The sequence below is a fragment of the Narcine bancroftii genome, chromosome 3, assembly GCF_036971445.1.
Source record: "Narcine bancroftii isolate sNarBan1 chromosome 3, sNarBan1.hap1, whole genome shotgun sequence".
Taxonomy (NCBI): Eukaryota; Metazoa; Chordata; class Chondrichthyes; order Torpediniformes; family Narcinidae; genus Narcine; species Narcine bancroftii.
In genome coordinates this window covers 103791031-103815182 of record NC_091471.1, presented here as the reverse complement: position 1 = coordinate 103815182, position 24152 = coordinate 103791031, and the positions used below count along the sequence as shown (strand labels likewise).

Here is a 24152-nt window from a genome sequence, read left to right as displayed (position 1 = left end):
AGGTACAAGGACTGCTTAAAGAAATCTCTTCGTGCCTGCCACATTGACCACCACCAGTAGGCTGATATCGCCTCCAACCGTGCATCTTGGCACCTCACATTTCGGCAGGCTACTACCTCCTTTGAAGAAGACCGCAGAGCCCACCTCACTGACAAAAGACAAAGGAGGAAAAACCCAACACCCAACCCCAACCAATCAATTTTCCCTTGCAACCGCTGCAACCGTGCCTGCCTGTCCCGCATCGGACGTCAGTCACCAACGAGCCTTCAGCAGACGTGGACATACCCCTCCATAAATCTTCGTCCACGAAGCCAAGCCAAAGAAAGAGTACAAAGAAATAGCAATTTGGCTTGGTTAACAATATTCTTGCTTGAGACAGCAAGTTAGTTCAGAATTTATTGTCAGAGTGCATACAAGACATCACATACAACCCTGAGATTCTTTTCCCTGCAGGCTTGGAAGAATTTCTCCTTATCGGCAGTTTAAAAAAAATCTGTACTCAAGATAAGTGTACAAAAGAGAGAAATGTAAACAAAGAAATGTTAAAAAAAACTGATTGTGCAATACAGAAAAAATAATTCACTTGTAGTGGCTACTACAGTAAAGCTACTGAAGAAATACAAACACACGCAGAGTAGTCAACTCAAGACTGATTTATTTAGGGTTTACAGGCTTCTTTTATATACAGTGTTTCCCAGGCTCCACGGGACAAGGTGGGATGTCACTATGAGATTGTTGCTGATCCATGGAACCGACAGGTTTAAATTTAGCCATGTAAGTGTCCTGCACCTTCCGGCAGGAGACTCAACAGCTCAACGTGCTGTTCCTCAGCACTGAGTATCCCTTGCGTGCAGTCCATTAGGTGAGTAGGCAGACGTCCGCATTAGGGTTTCGAACACCCGCAGAACCGTGCTGGCTACAGTTTGCATTGCCGTGCTGTGCACCTGCTCGGCCCGCTACACACTAATAAATAATGTGTAAAAGCGTCCCTCACCTGGTGTTCTTATGCGGACTCCCTTCCAAGTACTGACTAGTCCTGTGCCTGCTTAGCTTTTGAGATCAGACAATCCCAGAAGTATTCAGGCTATTAGGTGCTGTGGAAATATTGTCACACAAAAATAGGAAATTTTCCCTCTTAATTAGATAACAATCCTTTTAGAAAACATAACAATGATTTGTAGAATTTTGCTGTGTATATATTGGTTTCCTTATTTTAAAAGAAAGTTATGGATAAAGGAGAGTGTTCATCTATTTTAATTAATCTTTCCCAGATGGATCCCAAACTTCTTGATTTCAATTGTTTCTCAATACAAAAATTATAAATGTTAGAGTTTGGCTTATAACTTATAATTTTATACATCAATTAGAATTGACTCTGGAGCATTTAAAAAGATATAATTTGAGTTATTCTGATTTGTGTTTTCGATATAATGGTCAGAAAGGTATGTTTTTACATTCAGTATGGTCTTGTGGCAAGATTAAACCATTTTGGTCTTGGGTTAAGGACTGTTTACAGAATATTTTGAAAATAAAATTTTCTTTAGATCCAAAAAATGTTTAAATTGGGGATATTAGTAAGTTTGATTTGTTATATAAATTGGATAAATTTCAATTAGCGTTTTTGAGATTTGCATTGGCAGTGGCAAGGAAATGTATAGCTATTTCATGGAAAGATCAGATGGAACTTAATTTACGAAGATGGCATTCAGAATTAAGGTCTTGTATCCCGTTGGAGAAGATAACGTATAATTTAAGGGATAAATATTATATTTTTAAAAAGATCTCGAGCCCATATTTGGATTATTTTAATTGGAAAATTTGAAGATGGAGATCTGGTTGTAGTGGAGATTCCTTATTCCGAGACAAAATAATTGGTGTTTGGTATTTTCTTTTTTCTTTGCTTTTTTTTCAGGGTTAGTGGGTATAGGAATAAGATTGGAGGGTGGGGTGTATTTGTAGATAGGGGAGTGGTCGGGCGGGGGGGTTGGCTTTTTTCTTAGCTTTTTAAATTGTTTTTATATACATATAAACCATACAAGAATTATATATTGCATTACAGTATTAATTTTTAATCATGGATGTTTTTCTTTTAAATAAAATATTCATAAAAAATTGTTTCTCAATGAAATGCAGGTCTTGCTTCTTTCTCTAAGTCAAAACTCTGGGCCATTGTGTTGAATTATTTTAATGGAAAACATAATAATATGTCTTGACATCAATTTATACCAGGTTTAATTTGTAATACAATAGTTATATTGTTTAAAAAAAAAGTTTTAACTTGTATTGCCCCCTTAATTTAACAAAAAAAAACCCAAGGAAATTTGCAGCTCAATTGTGAGGGATTATAACATATTTTATATTATGTATAGATATGCTTTTGGAAGAGATAGATGGTGAGGGGTTTTAGTGTAGGAAACAAACACTTCACAAAACAGATCTCATTTAAAATGCAAGAGCTTTTTTTTCAATATTGACTCCCAGAAGTCTTGGGAAAGGAAAAATTGGGAGATCTGGTGGAGGTAGAGAGGGCCCATCAGACCTCCTTCCCACACTGCGACAAAAGCCACACTCGGTCCTGGTGAAGTTGCTGTGTCACCAGGATTGTGAGAAAATTTTAAGGGCAGCGGCGGTCGGGGCAAAAGCGAGGGGAGGTGGCCTATGGAGCTGGAGGGCAAAAAGATTCTATTCTACCCAGACATAAGTATGATCCTCCTATGCAAAGAAAAGAATTAGAGCCAATAAAAAGAATGGCTAAGCAGAAAGGGTACGAATGTGTCCTTAGGTAACTGGCAACCCTAAAGGTCATAATGCCAGGAGATGAAAAAAAATTAATGTCAGAGGCCAAAGAGGCCCGGGAGTTTGTGAAGCGGCTACCGGTCTGTCAGAAATAATGTATATAGGTGTAGTGCCAAATGAATAATGTTAGTAATTTTGTTGTATACAAGAGGATACTGATGAAAATAGTTACATATCAAGAGAGTAATAGTAGATTAAACCGTTAGAGATATAAATATGCTACTGAATTTGTGAAAAGGAAATGGTCTGGGAGGGGGTGAGGGTGGAGAAGTGTGGGAGGCAGATGGCTGCAAAATACACAGCCTTTAGAAATGAAGGGGACGGTGACAGTATAGAGGGTAAAGTCACCAGAGGTCAGGAGGGAGAAAGGGTTAGAGGGAATTAGATGAGGGAAGGGAAAGTATATGGGTAAGGGGTAAAGTTTGGTATAGTATTTTACGTTGTCTTTGTCTGTTTTCTCTTTTCATTTTCTCCCTTTTGTTAAATCTTCTTTGTTTTACTTACACCACAGGGTAATAGGGAAGAGTGTTCCAGTTAGAGTACAGAATGTGACCATTAACAAAACGGGAAGATTATAATGGTGCACTGTCAGATATATTCAGAATCCTGGACCCAAGTAAATGTAAACACCCCCAAGTTTGATGACGAAAAGTTCATACAGAGCACTTTCCTAAGATTGGAAGAAGGAAAGGAGTACATCCTGACTGGGGGAGATTTTAATTTTTGTCTGGAACCCATCTTAGATAAATCAACAAAGAAAATAGCTAAAAGAAAGGCAGCAAGGGCTACCATTGGCTATATAAAGGAGCTGAATTTGATAGACGTGTGGAGGGAGAGGGATTATTCCTTCTACTCAAAACAGTATCACTCCCATTCTAGAATCGACTTTTTCCTAGCTTCAGCCCACATAGAGGGTAGGATAATGGAAGCTGAGTACACAGCGAGACTTCTCTCAGATGACTCACCCCTGACACTAACAATAGAAATGCCAGATAAGCAGGATATGGCATACAGATGGTGTCTTAATGTTTTGCTGTTAAAGAAGCCAGAGTTTTGTAGTTTTACAAGAACACAGATAAATATTCTGCGAAGCTAACCGTAACTCTACTCCAGATAAATTCCTCCAATGGGATATCCTCAAAGCATATTTGAGAGGCCAGATAATTGAATACACCAAGACAATGAAGAAAGAATATATGAGGGATGGGGATGAATTGGAACAAGAAATTACTCACTTAGAAAAGGATGATCAAAAATCAGGCTCAGAGGAACACTACAAAGCTCTAGCAAACAAGAAAATGAAATATAATATGCTTCAAACATTTAGCATGGAAAAGGCCATAATACAGTCAAAACAAAAATACTATGATTTGGAGGAGAGAGCCCATAAAATCCTTTCTTGGCAGTTGAGGGCAGAACAGGCCTCAAGGAAATTCTACAAGTGTGTATACAAGTCAGAGCTAACAGGGGTGTCTGATAAAGTCAATGGGTTCCTGTTGTTACAGAGTTCTGTGTTGTGTATTGACCTATGTGTTGTGTGGTTTTATGTTTGCCTTAAAGAGCCTAGGTGAAGGTGGACTGCTGAGAGAGTGGGAGATGGACTAAGCATGTGCTGAAAATGATCTAAAAATTTCTGGACTTGGATGATAAACTACCACTGGGTGGTGCTGTGGAGTGGAAGAAGGCCCAGAGCATGAGTCATGCTCTGAAGGACAGTTTTGAATGTTGGGATTTCAAAAAGGATGAACATTCCGAAGGCAGCCAGAAGGATCCGGACCAAGCCAGTGGTTCATCTCTCTGCAAGCAACACAAGACAACTTTGAATTTTGTGCTCTCTCTCTCTCTCTCAAAGATCTTTTGGCTTCAGTTTACCAAACAAACTCAATTTTGTTTATGATCTTTGCTTCGGTTGAGATCGAAGTTTTGTGAGTCTTGTGTGTTTTGTGTCTTAAGTTTTTCTGTGGGCTGGTTGGAAATATAACTTAGATTTTAATTACATATGTTATACTTAGGTTGGGGAATTTATTAGTTTTACACTGTTATAGAGATTTGCATAGTAACCAGTGGGCATTGTTATAAAAGGGGGGGGGGGGATTTTGAATTAAAGTTTGAAGATGAATTTTTGTTAATAAAGTAATTGTTTATCTTTACCCCTGTGTGATACGCCTTCTTTGTGGTTGCCGGTTTGATCTTGTAACAACATCCACATTAGAGCTTCCAAATTTGGATCCAGAAGAACAGGATAACCTAGATCTTCCTTTCATGGAGGAAGAGATAGGGAAAGCATTGAACTCATTGCAGACTAACAAGTCTCCAGGGGAGGATGGGTTTCCACCAGAGTTCTATAATTTATTGATACCCCTCTATATTGGGGGTGGTGGACCAGACATTGGAGACCCATACACTCCTAGAATCTTTTTTGACAGCAATCATAACAATGATACTTAAAAAAGACACAGATCCGCTATTATTGTCCTCCTTTAAACCTATCTCACTGTTAAATACAGATTATAAGATACTTGCCAAAGCCTTGGTGAATAGATTGGTCTTTGTTTATTAATTTTGGCAAATATTTTCTCAAACAGGCTTCATGCAAAACAGTCAGGCAGCGGACAATGTAAGCACACTGTTGAGTGTAGTGCATCTGGCTTAAACCAGAAATGAGAGTGGTCTGGCTGTGACCCTGGATGCAGAGAAGACATTTGAAAGACTAGAGTGAGATTTTCTACTCAAAGTGCTGGAAAAATTGGGGTTAGGGCCAACTTTTACAAATTGGATAAGGGCGCTGTATCATGTGCCTAAGGCTAAAGTTGTGACCATCGGACACATTTCTGCAGCATTCCCACTGACAAGATCAATAGACAAGAATGCCTGCTGTCTCCAGCCCTGTTCATATTGGCCATGGAGCCATTATCCAAAGCCATTCGCCAGAATCCAGACATTAAAGGTTTTAGAACAGGCCAGGAAGAACTTATAATCAACCTTTTCGCAGATGACGTACTGATATATCTGACAGACCCAGTAAACTCGGTGTCCAGGCTGGAGGACTATGGGGAGATCTCTGGCTAGAAGGTTAATTGGAATAAGAGTGAAATTATGCCACTCACTAAGGGAGACTACGGTCAATGTCAGTAGAACAGCTATCTAAAGTGGCTCAAAACGGGATCAAATATCTAGGAGTTAGAATAGATAACAACTTGAATAATTTATACAAGTTGAATTATACCCTCTTGATTGAAAGAATCGAGGAAAACTTAAATAGGTGGATGTCGCTGCCAATAACCTTGGTGAGCAGGGTCAATTGTATTAAAATGAACGTATTGCCGAGGCTTCAGTACCTCTTCCAGACGCTGCCCGTGGCGTGCCCAGAGATTCTTCCAAAATAAGAACATTTCTATGGAATCCAGACTTCAAGAAGATACATCGCCGAGGGAGGAGATTTACCATCCTGGGCACAAATTGGCCTGCACATGGTGGGTGAGAAGGTGGCAGAGAACTTTATTTATAAATGGGATGCTAAATTGTTATGTGGAAAAGTAGGCAGCCTTATATTAAAACAAATCATCACTATTAGGAATAAAATGAACCAATATTTAGGTATCAAAGTGGGTCTGGCCCCAAAAGCACCCCTTCCTCCAAAGAGATTAATACCGTTAACAGTAGGTAATAAGATCTTGGACACCTAGCGTTGCAACGGCATCAGGTGCATAGAGGACTGTTACGAGCAGGGTCAACTTATGTCATTCGAATAACTCAGACATAAATATGGTTTATCAAACAAGACGTTCAACTGCTACACCAGATAAGATCTTTTTAACAGGACAAATTAGGTCCAACCATGGTCCCACCAAAATGCAGTGACATAGAGACCATGATTCAAAGGGGGAACACTTAGAAGTTCATCTCGACAGTGTATTTCCTGCTCCAAACAGAAGGACCCAAACTAGGCTTTCATAAAAAGAGGTGGAAGTTGGACTTAGGAATACTGATTGATGAGCGGTGTTGTCCGATCTATGTCAGACCAGTATGACTACAACCATCAACATGTGGTACAGGCTGGTGCAGTACAATTTTCTGCACCAGCTGTACCTGATGCTGCAAAAATTGGAGAGATCTAAATCAGAATGATCAGATCAATATTTTAGATGCGGCACTGAGACAGTACCCTTTGTGCATGCCACCTGGACATGCACCAAGGTGAGGCCCTTATGGGTGGAGCTAGATCAAGTCCTAGGAAATATTATAGGGAAAGAATTCCTGCAGGACCCAGAGTGGTTCCTGTTGGGAAATATAATGGACATAAGACTGACAATGAAGCTGTCCAAATTCCAAATCCAATTTGTGATGATCGCATTGGCCAGGATGTGCATAGCAGTTACCTGGAAATCCAACTCCTGCCTAAGCATTACGCATTGGAACATCAAAATGCAAAGCTGTATTCCCCTGAAGAAAATTACAACTTAAGGAAAAATACTTTCAAAAATATTTATCAACCACATTTAAAATTCATGGCAGCACGACTATAGGTAGACCATCGTGTCTTGCCACCCGCCCTGCCTACCTATCCATCACCCGTTTGGAAGGTGGGTGGAGCATGGGGGCCCCCAACTCGTCCTGACCAGGTAAAATCAAGAAAATAAAACAGCCTGAGCTCTGATCGCTGTGCCATGGCTAACCCACAAAATCCTGACATATGTTTTGTCCCTTTGTTGTGAATGTCTTTATTGTCCTGTGTAATTGTTTATCAGTGTTGAATATGGGGGTTGGGGAGGAAGGGAGATAAAAAGAGCTTGAACTCTGCAGAATCTGTTAAAATGGACAACTGTAAATGGTTGTCAATGCTGTCCATGTTAACATTGATAATGTTGATAACTGTTTGGGTTTGAGACTGGAAAATCATAAATAAAATATTTTTAAAAACATTATTATTTTGTATCCCATATTATTTTTTATTGATCAAATGACATTAAATTTCATCCTTCTTAACAATCTTTTATATTTCTAATTCCTTTGGAAAACCAAATATTAAAAAGTCTATTCAAAGTAAATGGTATGTCTATTTTGAATCAAAGGCATCTTAATTAACCCATAATTCCTTATTCCCCAGTTCATTATTTACTTTCTTCCATATATTAATTAAATTCTTCAACAATGGTGTATTTCTGTCTCCAGATATTAAGCTCAGTTCCCATTCATATGTAAAATTTTCTGGTATCTTCTCTCCTATCTGATCCATCTCTATTTAATCCATCCTGGTTTCTCTCGCTCTTCATAAAAAGAGAAACCTCATGTGTGTTGCTTTAACCTCCTAATTCATATTTCCATCTTAATTTTTCTGAGGAAACTCTTGACATCTTTCCATTCCAAAGGAACTTCCTTACATATTTATTTAATTCCTGAAAGAATTTTTGTGGAATAGATGTTTGAAAAAGATACTGCACTAGTAGAAATATATTCATCTTAATACAATAAACATTTCCCAATAATGTTATTAGTAATTCCATCCATTAAAAAAAAATCTTCATCAATTTTCTTCAGTAAAGGAGTATAATTCAATATATTTATTAGTCATTGGAATTCCCGACACTTACTGCTCTAAATGATGAAACACTCTTGTGGATGGCTGAGCATGTCCTATCACTAAAACACAAGCACATGGAGGCTATGCAAAATCCAGATATCTCAAAATAACCCACCCCCACGCCCTATCAAGCCTCACTTGCCTCACCGGTGGCAAAATACAACATACAAATCTACAGCCTTTTCAGTTATCACAAGATGGACGTGGTTAGCCTTAATTCCAAGAACTTCTCCTGATAAAATCAGTAATTCTTTCAGCCAAAAATTCAATTTCAGGATTATTTTTTGATAGGTATCTGATAGGTATCTTAATTGTGCTGCTCTATAATAAGCCCCCTTGTTTGTACCATTCTGTTAATTTATCTAGCGCTATCCTAGGTTTCCCCCCTTTCCATAAGAATTTCCTTATTATTTTCTTTAGCTCCTTGAAGAATTTCTCTGTTAGGTGAATTGGTAAAGATTGAAATAGGTTTTGTATCCTTGGGAAGATATTCATTTTAATGCAATTTACCCTTCCTATCAGTGTTAGTGGTAAGTCTTTCCAATGTTCTAAGTCATCTTGTAATTTCTTCATTAATGGCTGATAATTTAGTTTGTATAGATGGCCTAGATTATTATCTAGTTGTATACCTAGGTATCGAATTGCTTGTGTTTGCCATCTAAATTGTGATTCTTTCTTAAACTTTGTGAAATCCGCATTATTCATTGGCATTGCTTCACTTTTATTTGCGTTGATCTTGTACCCCGATACTTCTCCATATTCCTTCAATTTCTTATGTAATTCTTTTATTGATATTTCTGGTTCTATTAAGTATACTATGATGTCATCTGCAAATAGATGATTTATATTCCTTCTCTTTTATTTTTATCCCTCTTATTTTATTTTCTGTTCTTATCAGTTCTCCCAGTGGTTCTATAGCTAATGCTAACAGTGAGGGAGATAGTGGACATCCCTGCCTAGTTGATCTGCTTCATTTAAATTGGCTTGATATATATCCATTTACTATCACCTTCGCCAATGGTCCCTTATATGATGCTTTACTCTAATTAATATATTTCTCTGGTAGGTTGAACCTCTGTAGTACTTTGAATAAATAATTCCATTCTACTCTGTCAAAGGCTTTCTCTGCGTCTAAGGCAACTGCCACTGTTAGCGTCTTGTTTCCTTGTCCTGCATGGATTAAGTTAATGAACTTACAGATATTGTCCGTTGTTCGTCTTTTCTTAATAAATCCAGTTTGATCTAGTTTTACTATTTTTGGTACACAGTCGGCCAATCTGTTTGCTAATAGTTTAGCTATTATCTTATAATCTGTGTTAAGTAGAGATATTGGTCTATACGAAGCTGGTGTTAGTGAATCTTCCTCCGTCTTTGGTATTACTGTAATTATTGCTGTTTTGCATGAATCTGGCATGTTTTGTGTTTCTTCAATCTGGTTCATTGCTTCCAGGAGAGGAGGAATTAATAAGTCTTTAAATGTTTTATAGAGCAAAATCAACTAATCCCTTTCACAATAGATAATCTTTCCTTTCGAGAATAGGAGAGAAATGGAATCAAAAGAATAGAAAATTGTTTTTAGGAAATAAATTATTATCTTTTAAACAAATTAAGGACAAATATGGTATAACTTATGGTACAATGTTTGCATACCACCAACTGAAAACCTACTTGAAGGACAAATTGGGAAGCAGACTGAGGTTACCAGAAGGAAGCAATTTTAAATATGTGATTACAGACACAATGATAATTAAAAGATTAATAACAAACATGTACATCAAACTGCAAGGGAAAGAGGACGAGGAAACAAGCTGTAAACCCAAACAAAAATGGGAACAAGATCTAAACATAAAGATAAAGAATGAAACATGGGAAAAGCTATGCTCCGGAACTATGAGAAATACAATAAACACGAGGTTACAGATGATACAATATAATTGGTTACACAGGCTATACACCACGCCCCAGAAGTTACATAAATGGGACCCAACAGTATCAGACAGATGTTTTCGTTGTAAGAAGGAAACGGGAACAACAGTACATGCAATTTGGGCATGTGAGAAGGTGGAAAAATTTTGGGAAGATCTAAATCAGGTATTAAATAAAATCACAAAAAGCAACATACCAAAAAATAAAGAGATATTTCTTCTAAGTAATATAAGAAGTAAAGAACTTGGACTCGATTTGGATGGAGAACAAAAAAGATTTATTATGATAGCCTTAGCTGTAGCAAAAAAATGTATTATGTCAACCTGGAAATTAGAAGATAGTCTGAGAATACAGCAATGGTACATAGAAAAAATATTGGAAAAAATAACATACAATTTAAGAAATAACATCACAGTATTCGAACAAATTTGGGAACCGTACATGGAACAACACAACAGAGAAGTCCTACTGCGGACCTCCACCGCCTAAAATGACAGAAGGAGAAGAAAGCAAAATGAACTGACCCAGTATGTAAAAGTAGAAGACACAAATTTCTTGTTTATTTTCATTGTGTGATGACATTGTTTAATGTATCATATAGATTGAACGTTGAATGGGTGGGGAGGGGGGGAAAGGGGAGAAAATGACTGTGTATATTCAAGAGGGAAATGTTTGTGTGTATTTTGGTTAGTATGGTTCATAGTGTGAAAAATAAAAACATTTTTAAAAAAATGACTGATTGGAGGAAATCAGCTTGTGTGTGCATCCAACAAGCAACAAATATCTCTCTGAACCTTCCTGAGCGGTAACCATTTAACTTTAAGCACCAGAGCCTTGTGGAGATTCATAAATATTGAATTCTGTGCACAGTATAAGAATTGCCTGATACCAGTGAACTTGGAGAAGAACTTTCCTGAACATATTCACATTACATATATGTACACTTAGAATTAGAAGGGGGTTAAATTAATAGGAGTAAGATTAAGATTGATCTTGTTATTATGTTTAAAGAAAATTAAAAGCAACTTTTGTCTTGGTGAATTTCTATTACTGCTGGGTTTTGGAGTCCTCTGGGTTCTTAAGACAATGTAGACACTGGATCTGACTCAAAAAGTAATTAAGGTTACTGCAGCATTCAACAGCCATGTAACGTCATGTGGAGATTACTTATGAGCCGTATTTCTCTGGTCCTTAAGAATCAGCACTAGTTGTTTATGGAAAGCAGATAATGGAGTAACATATATAAACCAGTTCAGTTTCGTCAAAGATCAATGTCTCCCAAGCCTGCTAGTAATTACATATCAATAACATTATAACTCATTTAATGATTTAAATCATCAGACTCACAAGCACATCATTCATGCCACAATATCAGTTAATTACTGTTGGATTTTGTCAGAATCTAAAATGCCTTTAAGGATCAATCCTAAGGCATCTAGTGCCACTGCAGCCATCTAGCCATGCCTTTTATAACCTTATGACATAGCCATTGAGATGATGGGAATTACTTACCAGTAGTTTTAATTGTCTTTATTTCTCATGTATTCTATCTTTAGTGATATTAATTAATTTAAATTCTTTACAGTCATTAGATTTTTGGTTATGCTTCACCTCTGCAATGGTTATTGTTTCAATTTATGGCAAGTACAAAATAGCTGTTTCATAACTTTGTCACTTTCAGGGACATATGGAAATATGGAGAAAGAAATGTGACTGCTCTAGAGCATACAGACAGAGACAAACACACATGTTGCCGAGTGTGCTAGCTTAGCCCCCCCACAAAGTTCACATGAAATATGTGCACACACCCCATAGATCATACATGGTGACACATGCTGATGTATACAGATCATCCAACATGCTCACACAGAATATGAATACATTTACACTTTTCCTTGATCTTCTCAGCATGGTTCCCACCATCTCCCTAAATGCACTCTTTTTCCTAGCTGAATCCCTCAATCTCCCTTCCTCTGACTTCCTTCTCCATTCTATCACTCTCCCCTCAACCCACCTTGTCCAGCTTTCCAGTTGTCAGCCATTCACCCTCTTCATGAGTAAAACTTCAGGGCCACCCCCAACAGAGAATTACCTTGCCAGTCTCAGCAACCACAAATGCCAAAGCCTGAAGCCTTGCCAAGAACTCCGAGCTACAAGCTTTGAGGGGCCTGGTGGCCTTAGCAATATATGCTTAAAAGATGAAGAAAAAGAGATTAAACTTCTTTCCAGAAAGACATTACTGAAGTATAAAAAAGTGGGAGCTGGCTGCTCTCCAGAAATCATATTATCCCAACAACTTCCACTTCCAGGCACTGATAATAAGGCCACAATCAGTAAGGCAAAATCACCAAGATAGACAAGATCCTTGTGGAAGTAGAAAAATATGAGAAACACAAATATGCCAATTGCATCTACAGCTTAAGTTTGGTTGGAGAATGAGCTTGGGTGACTTCCTTGAGTACCACTTTTACCTGAGAACTGTAGAATCATTGCACAGGAGAGCATTCAACACATCAAAATATATGATGGCCAGTGAAAGGATCAACTTCTCCATAAGCCATTTCAAAATGCTACCATATCTTTTACCCCAACTGTATTAAATTAAGCATTTCAGATGTTTAAATAGCTTTGTACTTGAAAAGTTCTACAACACATTCTAAGAAACATTTTTTCTCCTACCTCCATGATCTTAATTAGTTATTTTAATTCACTCAAACTAATGAAACTATACTTACTTTAGAATCGAGACTATATCCACTATCTGGGGTAGACGCCAGCGTCTCTGGAGGGGAGCAGCGCACTGACCCGGATGGAGCCGTGCTACATGTTGCTGCACTGCAGCAAAGAATAAGGTAGTTTCTCCAAAGCCCAACGTATGAATCATTGCCAATCGTGGTGCTCACCTTTTTGGCATTTATAGGACTGCTGTATGGAATGAGAAAAGCATTTTTTTTTTAAAAATGCTCTGATTTCAGTATAATTTATTGTTCAAAATTCCCAATGAACTCAATAAAATGAAAAAGTAAAATAAGCAAATATTTGAAAATTTAAAGTACCTATAAAAATTTACAAGTAGAATGACAAACATGTTGTGATAAGGTTAATGTTGCCAGGTAGTTAATATACAAATAAATCAGAACAATGTAGTACACAAACACTGTTATAAATTAATTGTTTATGACCTTAATACTTTAGTTAATTTAAAATACAAATAAAAGAGAAAATAATATGACTGACTGAAAAGAAACCAATGGTGTAGTCAACATTAATTTCTTACAATCTGTTTTGAAGGACTCACTTTATGTCCACTTGTGGAGAAAGCATCTGTAGACGAGTATATGAATACATCCATGCAAAACTCAAAGCTGAGGGACAATGTTTGGGCAAATTTTCTTGCTTGAGGAAGCTTGATAAGCTGATTAACCAAGGATCCAGACCTTGTGTCACATGTGCAAATATCCAAATGTGTGAAGGACTGACCACATCAAACTGATGACTGATGGGAGAAGAACTCCATTCTGCCAGTGTCTGGAGGTCTATCCCACTGGGGCAATACAGCAAGTTTGTCTGATTTAAGAACAGAAAGTACTTTAAAATTAGAAGATGCATTGAATATAGATCACTAAAAAAAATTACATTCAATACAAAGTTGTCTTCAGCAGTTTAAGATAAAAATCAGCAATTCTTAGAATAGAACAACAATTTTCCTTTCTCCTCATTATGCAGATCAAAATATCTTTTATTGGGATTTTATTAAATCGTCAACAGCTGCTTTGTAGTACTTCAAACAATAAGGCTCAATATTAATCAGTGATTTAATTGTGGAAGACAATTTTTCAGCATGGTCCTTTGCTTAAATGTCATCGATGTACATAGTTTACTTTCAATAGTGAGCACTACTGAAGAAGGATCCCTTTGAATTGGCCAGTAGCTCAAAAACACACTCGATCAATTGAAGGAGGAAAATAGGTGCAATATCAGATAACACTAATATGAATCCATGTTGCAAGGGGTTGTAGAAGTAATAATATCTCTTTTTTTAAAACTTTATTTAAGATTTTATAACATGAATAAGATATAAGATTACATTTTTTAAAAATTAAAAATAATGAAATTACAATACATCAGTAATCTAAACAAACTATATCCCCCCCCCCAATAATTATTACACAACATTAATAAACCGGTTCAAATTAATCCAACCCCCCCCTCCTTCTCCCCCCCCCCCAACAATAAAGAGAAGGATTAATAAGATTAGTAATATATGTAAGAGAAAAAAAACCCACTTACAAAAAAAAACAAAAACATTAAACAATAATCAATTCTTAAAAAAGAATTGTAGCATGAGAAAAAAAGATTTAAAAAAAAACTTTCTCTATAAAAATAAACCTTCACCAAATATCAACTAATTTCACATCTATCATCATATTAGTCACATAAACTACCATCTTAAAACAAAATCCAAACCTCATTAAGCATTATACAATTCAATTTTAGTACTCTTCCACCATTTTTCCATTTTGCTCTTGAGTACTTATCCAATAAAAGTCCCAATACCACATTTAAATATCCCCAATCATTACTTTAAAATTCACATATCCAAATAATAAAAACACATCTACAACAAAAACTATATCTTCAACAAATGGAGCATAAACAACAAACAAAATTCAAGCCTTTTAAGAATTGTACAATTCAATTTATAACTTTCACCATTATTCCCTTCGTTCTGTAACTAAGATAATAAAATAATCTACACCAGAATTACCACTCCTTTCACCTTGAAGTTAAATAAAAAATAAAAAGCTTATCCATCCCATTCAGATTTAAATTTCAAATATTCCTTATCTACTAAATAAACTTTACAAAAAAAACATCAACTTTTAATTTTTTAAACAAGCAAATACTTTCTTATACTTAATAAAATTATTAAAACCGTAAGTATTAAAAAAAACAAATTTAAATTTAAACATTACTTAAAAGAACACACAAAAAAAAGAGAAGGAAAAAAAGGAAAAGAAAAAAAGACTCCCTCCCCTTACCCCCTCCTAAAACTACAAAAAAAATATATATAAAAAAAAATTAAAAATAATAAAAAAAAAACCTTCACTCCTCAATCCTAAAATTAATAAGAAAAAAAAACAGGCAGGAGGCAACTGCTACCTCCTCCTGGGTCAACCACTCATTGCGGTAACTCCCACACAATATCGGGTGTGAGATAACTCACATGTAGATGATGACTTCTGGAAAATAGTGCCCACCCAGCTCCCTCTCCCAACTCACGTTTCACATAAACTATCATCATTATTTAAAATTTTCTCAAAAAGAGAAAAAAAAATTTCTTTTTAGTATTTTTTTAATCAACTTTATCACTTCAACCACCATTATTTCCATTTCTCCTTAGAATTCGATTCCCAACTTGTATCTCCACTCTCTTTGAAGACCGTGGAGGATTACGTCTTTCCTGAAATTGTATAATTGGTAACGATTGAGCAAAATCCATAGCTTCCTTAGGATCATCAAAAAATTTTGATTGGTAACCATCTTGGAAAATCTTCAGTACCACAGGATATCTAAATGTTGCTTTATAACCTTTCTTCCACAACACTTCTTTCACAGAATAAATTCACGTCGTTGAGACATAACTTCTTGACTCAAATCCGGATTAAAAAAAAACACGATTATTCTGAATCATCAAAGGAGATCTTCTTTGTTGTGCACTTCTTATGGCCACACGCAAAATTGTCTCTCTATCATAATAATTTAAACAACGAACCAAAACAGGTCGTGGCTTTTGTCCAGAAGAAGGCTTTCTTCTCAAAGCTCTATGTGCACGTTCCAGTATTAAGCCTTCCGGGAATTTATCTTGTCCTAATACTTGTGGAATCCACTCAGTAAAGAATTTTCTTGGATCTGATCCTTCCATATCTTCTGGTAAACCAACAATTTTTATGTTATTCCGTCTGGATTGATTCTCCAAATAATCAACCTTTTTCATTAAATTTTTATTCTGAATTTGTAAAGTTTCAATTGTTTTATTGACACCTTGTAATTGATCTTGTACCTCAACTAAACCTTGGTCACAAAAATCAAGTCTTTCACTCGTTTTAAGCTTAAAAGCTCCATAATCAGCCATCTGTTGAGTATTAATATCCACCAAGGTATTAAGTTTAGTATCAAGTTGATCTAAAGCTTTAACAAATTCTTTCAATATAGCAGTTAACTTAGATTCAAGATTCTTAAGAAACTTATCCACTGAAGTAGATTCAGACACAGTAGGGTCCAGTTGTTTCTGAATAGCCAAAAGGTCTTGTATTCCCTCTCTTAATTTAACTGCTTTTCTTGCAGTGTGACTTCGTGTAGAAACCCCCGCCATAACCTCCCCAGTAATATTTGGAGGTTGATGGCGAGGGTTATCCCCAAGCCATATTCTGTCAAGCATCTCCGACACATTGAAGTCTGTAGAAATCTTCATTACAGGTGGTGCACTTTGCAGCGCCACCACTACATCAGTCAGTGGACGTCCCTTTAACTGCAAGCCTTCAGCTGGCAGCTTCCCAGCTGTTTCAGCTGTCAAAGGCTCTGTGACAGCGTTCATAGCGGGCATTGACTGAAATACACGCACCCGGCTAGCCCTTTGTTCTAAGGGCTGCCGGGTGCCATTTTTAAAGAGCCCTACCGGCAGAGAACGGAGCTCCGCTGCTGATTCCTGTGCTTCTCCTCCTGGATCCATTCCACGCTGAGTCCTGGCTTCTTGTAAACAAGTAGGCTCTGATATCTTCGGAAAATGTAATTTCTTAACAATCTGTTGCCGTTTTTTCTTGCTTTTTTTTCAACAATTGTACCATTGGAAATTAGTTTAACAGCTCTAACTATGTCTAACCTTGAAAAGATTTTAACGGGCATTTAAAGACAAAACAACACCAAAGAGTCGGGAGAGGACTGGAAGGCACGTCTATTCCTTACGCCATCTTGCCACACCCCCGAAGTAATAATATCTCTGAAGTATGCCATAAAGTATGCCAGCTACCTAAGAATCACAGCATTACTGATAAGAGCTTCATCATGAACTCTATTGCCAAAATATAGGATTATTATTTGAAATTTATGACATAATGTTTATTCTAATACTAGGAGGGAGAATCTTGCATATTATTGCAGCCATCTAGTTTTCACCATCTCAAAATGGGACTCTATGCGAGCACCAAGTACCAGTAATAGTTTCTGAATAAACAAATTAGGTTCATAAAACATATTTATAATGTACTCAAAAATGCCAACAGAATAAAAGCCTTCAAGCCATAATATATCAACCAGTTTTAGCTCACTGGTCTACCTGGTCTGCCCCAGTAAGGTGTATAAAGCTTTCCAAGATGGAAGGGCTTAAGCGATCCATGACATCAATTGCCAGCTCTTCATCCCCCTGAGAAAGAGAAAAAAAATAATATTTGTTGTTTCACAATGTGTTAAATAAAGCATGAATGCAATTGAGGAACATGCAGTGTTGCCAAATGGGCAAATCGGCAGGAGTGCAGCCAGCCAAATAAAATACAGAAAACATTTCAGAAATTTTGTTAAAAAAGATGATGATATTCATCAATTGAACCATTACTGACAATTATAAAGCTTTCTTGATATAATAACGGCTACTGCAAAGCTTCAGAAGTAAATTTTGAAGGTTAAATCCTATGTTTCGATTGAGAATTTATTGACCAATGGGACAACAATGTTAAAAGCCCTTAAACATTTGGGTTTACAAAATGTAAGCAGGACAAATAAATATAGAGCCAAATATAATAGCGTTGCCAAAGAGCCAATGGTCAGATTTTCCTCATGGTTATACACACACAACTCCCCAAGAGCTTAATGTCGTGCTGCCAGTTCGTGAGCCTCAAATGATTTTAAAGCTGAGGATCTGCTGCAGATTGTCCTGATGGCCTATTGACAGCTTACATCTGTTGATGGTCTTCTCAACTTTTTCTAAATACCTGTGATAATCAGCTATTTAAAATGGGTGAAACAGATTTAAATCATTTAAAAATGTAAAATCTTTAATCTTACATTTTAATGTTAATTATGAAAAAACAAAATAAAGTCAAATACAGAAAATATAAAACATTGAAATTTTAAATTGAGCAGCTCCAAACACATAACTGGAGATCATATTGGGTGTTCTAGCTGCAATCAGCATAAAGTCGAGGTGCCAGAAACACAGTGTATCTTACTCCCAGCTCAGGACAATATAGAACCACTCCTGGATTCTCCATAAGCTACAAGGTAAAAAGTCAGGTACCCATCAATGTCCAGCATATTCTACATTTCCATTTTGCAAAGCTTGGTCTTGAAATGATGAGGCAACTATTCCTTTTCTGAATTACTGGCAAAACACAAGATTGACTCAGATCTATTTGCTTTCAAATAATACAAATATAACCACCTATTTTCAAAAGCAATTCTAACTTGGTTCTATAAACATGCCCAAGTCTGCTTTGCACGAGTAGAAGGTGATACTAAAAAGGCAGACCAGCTAAATCCCAGGTATTTGTGTCATTTTTAAACCAGGCACAAGCAGTATATTATCATATATGCTAAATATTTTTCACTCTAATTCATTTGATTACATTGAACTGGACGTTAACCAGACTGTTTGAAAATTAAATATATTTAAAAAAAAACAAGAATGAAAAAGGAAAAACTGTATAGGTGACCAATGTAAAATTACCACTGTGCAAGTGGATAAGTTTTCTCTTTATCAATAAAAACATAGAAACCTAGAAGATAGGAGCAGGAGTAGGTCATTCGGCCCTTCGAGCCTGCTCCGCCATTCAATGAGATCATGGCTGATCTTAAAGTTCAGTACCCCGTCCCCAACTTGTTAAGGCATTGAATCCTTTGATAAAGAAAGTGATCAAGGCCATTAAATTTTCTGAGGAGATGATGAATAAATATTTAATGCAGAAAAGATACTATACACAGAATCAGATATCATGCTCAGAATCACTCGAGTAGGGACATCTTGGGTTGCTCTGTTCCATGTCACATGATTCTAAGATAGTGACAATTCCAAACAGAAACAACAATTCTTTCAGCATGGTATACTTTCTGAAAGAATAATTCTTCATTTCAAAGCTTTACTTTTTTACATGTAAACATTGTTTCAAAGATATTCATAATAATATGTACAGTTCTTTAATCAACATTTTTAAATCAGTTTACAATGACTAGCACAGAAATGTAGAACATCTGGATAGGGCAACACAGGAGGATGTGATGTGAACACCAATACTGCCTTCCACAACTTTTAATAATAAAATTTAATTAATTCTGGCACTGACCTTTGAAAGCCCTAAAGCTGCAAACAAACTTCTAATTTCTCTTAGAATATTGACAGCAAGTCTCCTGGTAGCTGGCCGACAGCTACAGAGAACCACTAAAGCAAAACCTTCCACTGCATGGAAAACAGAGGAATAAGGGCTCCGTTCCAGGGGAAGTGTGTGGGCAGTTCCATTGGGAGCAGATCGCTGTGAACAACAAACCAAAATGTGAATAAGGAAGAAGTATTAAATTATAAAATAAGTCAGCAATTGAACTGCAATGAAGAATTATAGATTTTTCAAAAAAATTCAAAATATCTGTTTAGTCATTACCTGCAGATCATGGCCTTTCACATGAGATTGAACTGCTTGTTTCCAATGGTTTATTAACTGTACTAACATCTTGACAGAGTTATCAAGAAGTGTTGGATGGACATCATTGACTTCTCGGATAATGAATGACACAAACCCAGAGAGAACATCCTCCCTCCAGTCTGGAAAGTCAACCATTAAAGCTTGCAGGGTAGTGAATGCCAGACCACGAAGTTCTTCATCCATGTGTATGGTGAGTCTATATTTTGTTTTTCAAAAAGATGCCTAATTACCAAGTAACAAATTTCTAGCGCACAATACATTTGTCTCAACTTTAAAATACACAGCAAACAAAGAATTGCTGGAGGGAGTCAGCAGGTCAGAAAGCGTATATGGATAGAAATGGTCAAGTTAACATTTTGGGTCTGAACACTGTGTCATGACTCAGATAGCATAAGTGCAATTATAGATACAAAAGGGGAAAGGAGCTGGGGTTTCTATCCCCCTTTTAACATATAATTTTAACTATTCTATTATTGACTTCATATAGGGTTCATACCCAAAATGTTGACTATTTCTATTCATGACTTCTGCCTGACCTGCTGAGACCTTCCAGAAATTCTCTGCTTGTCAATATTCCAGCATTTGCAGCATTTGTTTCTTTAAAAACATGTAGTTTTCAAAGAGCAAACAAAAAATGATATTAAAGAAAAGAAAAAATGGAAATCATAAATACACTCACCGAGAAACAGTTATTGCTTCAGTGCAACGATCTTCATTAAAAAAATCTAAGCTGGCATCCTTTATTCTTTGCCATGATAACTTTTTTGAAAGCTAAATTTCAGTTCTCAATTTTAAAAAGAATGATTTTACAATTGTGCAAGTCAACCAGTTCGTTTCAGCAAATGCCAGATTTGGTTTTTCACAAGGCCAAAATATACGTTCATCAAAGGATGCATTTCAAGCATTGTGTGGTGATGCTATTCTAAGTATTAGAACATGTCTACATTGTCAAAGATCTAAAATTCATCACATTTTATTTTTTATTAATACAAACATATCACCTTGCCAAGAGTTCAACAAGTTCTGCTCTGTTCATGCCATCCGGAATCAGCCTGGGTATGGCAGCCACACAAGTCCGAAAAAGATCAATCTTAGGCTTTCTTTCTCCCCTATTAAAAGATAAAAATGTTGAAAGAGTTAATCACTAAAACTTCCAAGGGTCATTCATAGATACAAAGAATTGCACTAAGAATGGCATTTTTAATTCTTTCACCCAAAGATTTTCTGGTCAGGTAATCCCAAAAGGATTATTAATAGATTAAACTGATGAGCAATAGAAATTTCCAAGCATCTGCAATTTCAAATGTCAAGAAAACTGACTTACTCTCAAAAGTTGCAGTGATTGTTGTTTTCAAGACAATAAACAAACAGGAAAAATATACCTTGGCAATGTTTTCAGAAATGGCAGGGGACCACGACTGAGGAATTAAAAAAATTAATTAAGATGGAATGTTTAGTTAAACATTCCAGAAAAATGCATGAAAACAAACAAAGAGTTTGACACATTGCATACGAGTTTAAGACACAATCTGCTGCATCTATGGGATGAAAAAAACAAGGTAGTGCTAGCCAGGGCTGGTGCGGACCCAGGGATAGCGGAGAATGGAGACACAGCGCTTCCCCGCAGGGTCCAAATGCCCAGTCCTATGTCCAACTGCTCCCTACTGGTTATAAATGGCCTATTAAAGGAGCTGATAGTGTTTTATTTCAAATCCTGTGACCACAGGGTATGGGCCCAAGGTGGCGGTGCTGGGGTTAGGCAGTGGCCTCGAGGGGTTGCAGATTCTGGACTGGTACAGAGCACCAGCAACAGGGAGAACTCCCCCTGGTAAGGAGAAGTAGAGGAGTTAATCCTAAGGATGTGGCAGACCAGTGAAGGGTTCTTCTGCTGAAGGACACACACAGGTGGTGAGCTGTTGCCGACATGCAGGCGAGGAACTCTCAAAGGCTGCGGGCTCCTGGCGACTTGAGGTCAAAGGAACAGAGTGTGAGAGCAGTGTCCAGGGAGTATGGCCACCTAGCTAGGAATAAAAAAGATAACAAAGGTAGGATGGAGATTAGGGTAGAAGGTAAAAAAGAGAATATAAGTGAGGGTCATTCTCTGAGATGCATATATTTTAATGCAAGAAGCATAGTGAACAAGGTAGATGAGCTGAGAGCATGGATAGATACTTGGGGTCACGATATTGTGGCAATTAGTGAGACCTGGCTACAAGAGGGGCAGGACTGGCAACTTAATATTCCAGGATACATTTGTTTTAGATGTGATAGATCAGGGGGTAAAAAAGGAGGAGTTGCTCTGCTTGTTAAGGAGGACATTACTGCCGTGAAGTGGCAGGATGGTATGGAGGGATCGACCAGTGAGGCTGTTTGGGTGGAATTGAGGGGTAGAGGAGGTAAGAGGGTGCTAATAGGGGTGTATTACAGACCACCAAATGGGCCAAGAAAATTAGAGGAACAAATTTGTAGGGAGATAACGTATATGAGTGAAAATCATAAGGTAGTGATCATGGGAGATTGAGGGTACAGAGTAGTTATGTCCCAGTGTGGATCAAAGGAAGTCATAGATAGGCTTGGTTTTCGAGGAATATTGGAAATTTGGTTAGGAGAAAAAGGGAGGTGTACAAGAGGTATAAAGAGCAGGGAGCTGAGAAGTTGAAGGAGGACTACAAGGAATGTAGAAGGAATCTTAAGAAAGAAATTAGAAAGGCCAAAAAAAGGCATGAAGAGGCTTTGGCTGACAGAGTAAAAATAAATCCAAAGGGTTTCTATAAATACATTAAAAGTAAAAGATTAGTGAGAGATAAAATTGGACCCCTTGTAGATAGCGAGGGTAGGCTGAGTGAGAAGTCTGAGGAAATGGGGGAAATTTTGAATGATTTCTTTGCCTCGGTATTCACTAGGGAAAAAAATGTTGAACCAGTTGAAGTAAAGAAAAATAGTGGGGAGGTCATGAAGCATATAAGGATAACCGAGGAGGTAGTGATGGCTGTGTTAAAAAAGATAAAGGTGGATAAATCACCCGGACCGGACAAAATATTCCCTAGGACACTCAGGGAGGCTAGTGGACAGTTAGTGGGGCCATTAACAGAGATATTTAGGATGTCACTGGCTACGGGGGTGGTACCAAAGGATTGGAGAGTGGTACATGTGGTTCAAGAAAGGGTCCAAATGCAAACGTGGGAATTATAGGCCTGTAAGTCTGACGTCTGTGGTGGGCAAGTTGATGGAAAGTGTTCTGAGGGATGCTATTTTACAAATTTTTGGAGGTACAGGTATTGATAGGGAGTAATCAGCATGGTTTTGTCAGGGGTAGATCATGCTTGACAAACCTGATTGAGTTCTTCGAGGGGTTTACAAAAAAGGTTGATGAAGGGAAAGCTGTGGATGTTGTCTATTTGGACTTTAGTAAAGCTTTTGACAAAGTTCCCCACAGGAGGTTAGGAAAAAAGGTGGAGGCATTAGGTATAAATAAAGAGGTAGTGAAATGGATTCAGCAGTGGTTGGATGGGAGGTGTCAGAGAGTAGTGGTAGAAAATTGTTTGTCCAATTGGAGGCCGGTGACTAGTGGAGTTCCTCAGGGTTCGGTCCTGGGTCCACTATTATTTGTTATATATATTAACGATCTGGATTAGGGGTGGAGAATTGGATAAGCAAGTTTGCAGATGACACAAAGATTGGTGGTATTGTGGACAGTGAGGTAGATTACCGTAGATTAAAAGGTGATTTAGGAAGGCTGGAGGTGTGGGCTGAGAAATGGCTGATGGAATTTAATACAGGTAAGTGTGAGGTGTTACATTTTGGAAAGGCAAATCTAAATAGGTCATATGCATTAAATGGTAGGCTATTAAGATGTGCAGAGCAACAAAGGGATTTAGGAGTGATGGTAAATAGTACCCTCAAGGCTGATACTCAGGTAGATGGTGTGGTGAAGAAGGCATTTGGAATGTTGGCCTTCATAAATCGGAGTATTGAATTCAAGAGTAGGGAGGTTATGATGAAATTGTACAAGGCATTGGTGAGGCCAAATTTGGAGTACTGTGTACAGTTTTGGTCACCAAATTATAGGAAAGATATAAACAAAATAGAGAGAGTGCAGAGAAGGTTCACGAGAATGTGGACAGGATTTCAGGGTCTGAGTTACAGGGAAAGGTTGTGCA

The 24152-nt window shown here is 37.2% G+C and overlaps 1 protein-coding gene and 1 long non-coding RNA gene across 3 annotated transcripts in view; one reads left to right on the top strand and one right to left on the bottom strand.

Moving 5' to 3' along the window:
• The window catches only part of fryl (furry homolog, like), a 345361-nt gene that overhangs the window by 120446 nt on the left and 200763 nt on the right, over positions 1-24152 (bottom strand). The window contains exons 17-22 of the mRNA XM_069924697.1: positions 20994-21101; positions 19951-20188; positions 19639-19824; positions 17640-17726; positions 13602-13870; positions 13039-13228 (exon numbers count right to left, since the gene is read on the bottom strand). Coding sequence (XP_069780798.1) covers positions 13039-13228; positions 13602-13870; positions 17640-17726; positions 19639-19824; positions 19951-20188; positions 20994-21101 — 1078 coding nt within the window. The remainder of the gene's footprint in view (positions 1-13038; positions 13229-13601; positions 13871-17639; positions 17727-19638; positions 19825-19950; positions 20189-20993; positions 21102-24152) is intronic.
• LOC138757429 (uncharacterized) overlaps positions 1-24152 on the top strand; it is a 68078-nt gene that overhangs the window by 14480 nt on the left and 29446 nt on the right. For both annotated transcript variants that reach the window (XR_011353591.1, XR_011353590.1), the window contains exons 2-3: positions 13044-13155; positions 20028-20182. This is a non-coding gene — a long non-coding RNA (uncharacterized lncRNA). The remainder of the gene's footprint in view (positions 1-13043; positions 13156-20027; positions 20183-24152) is intronic.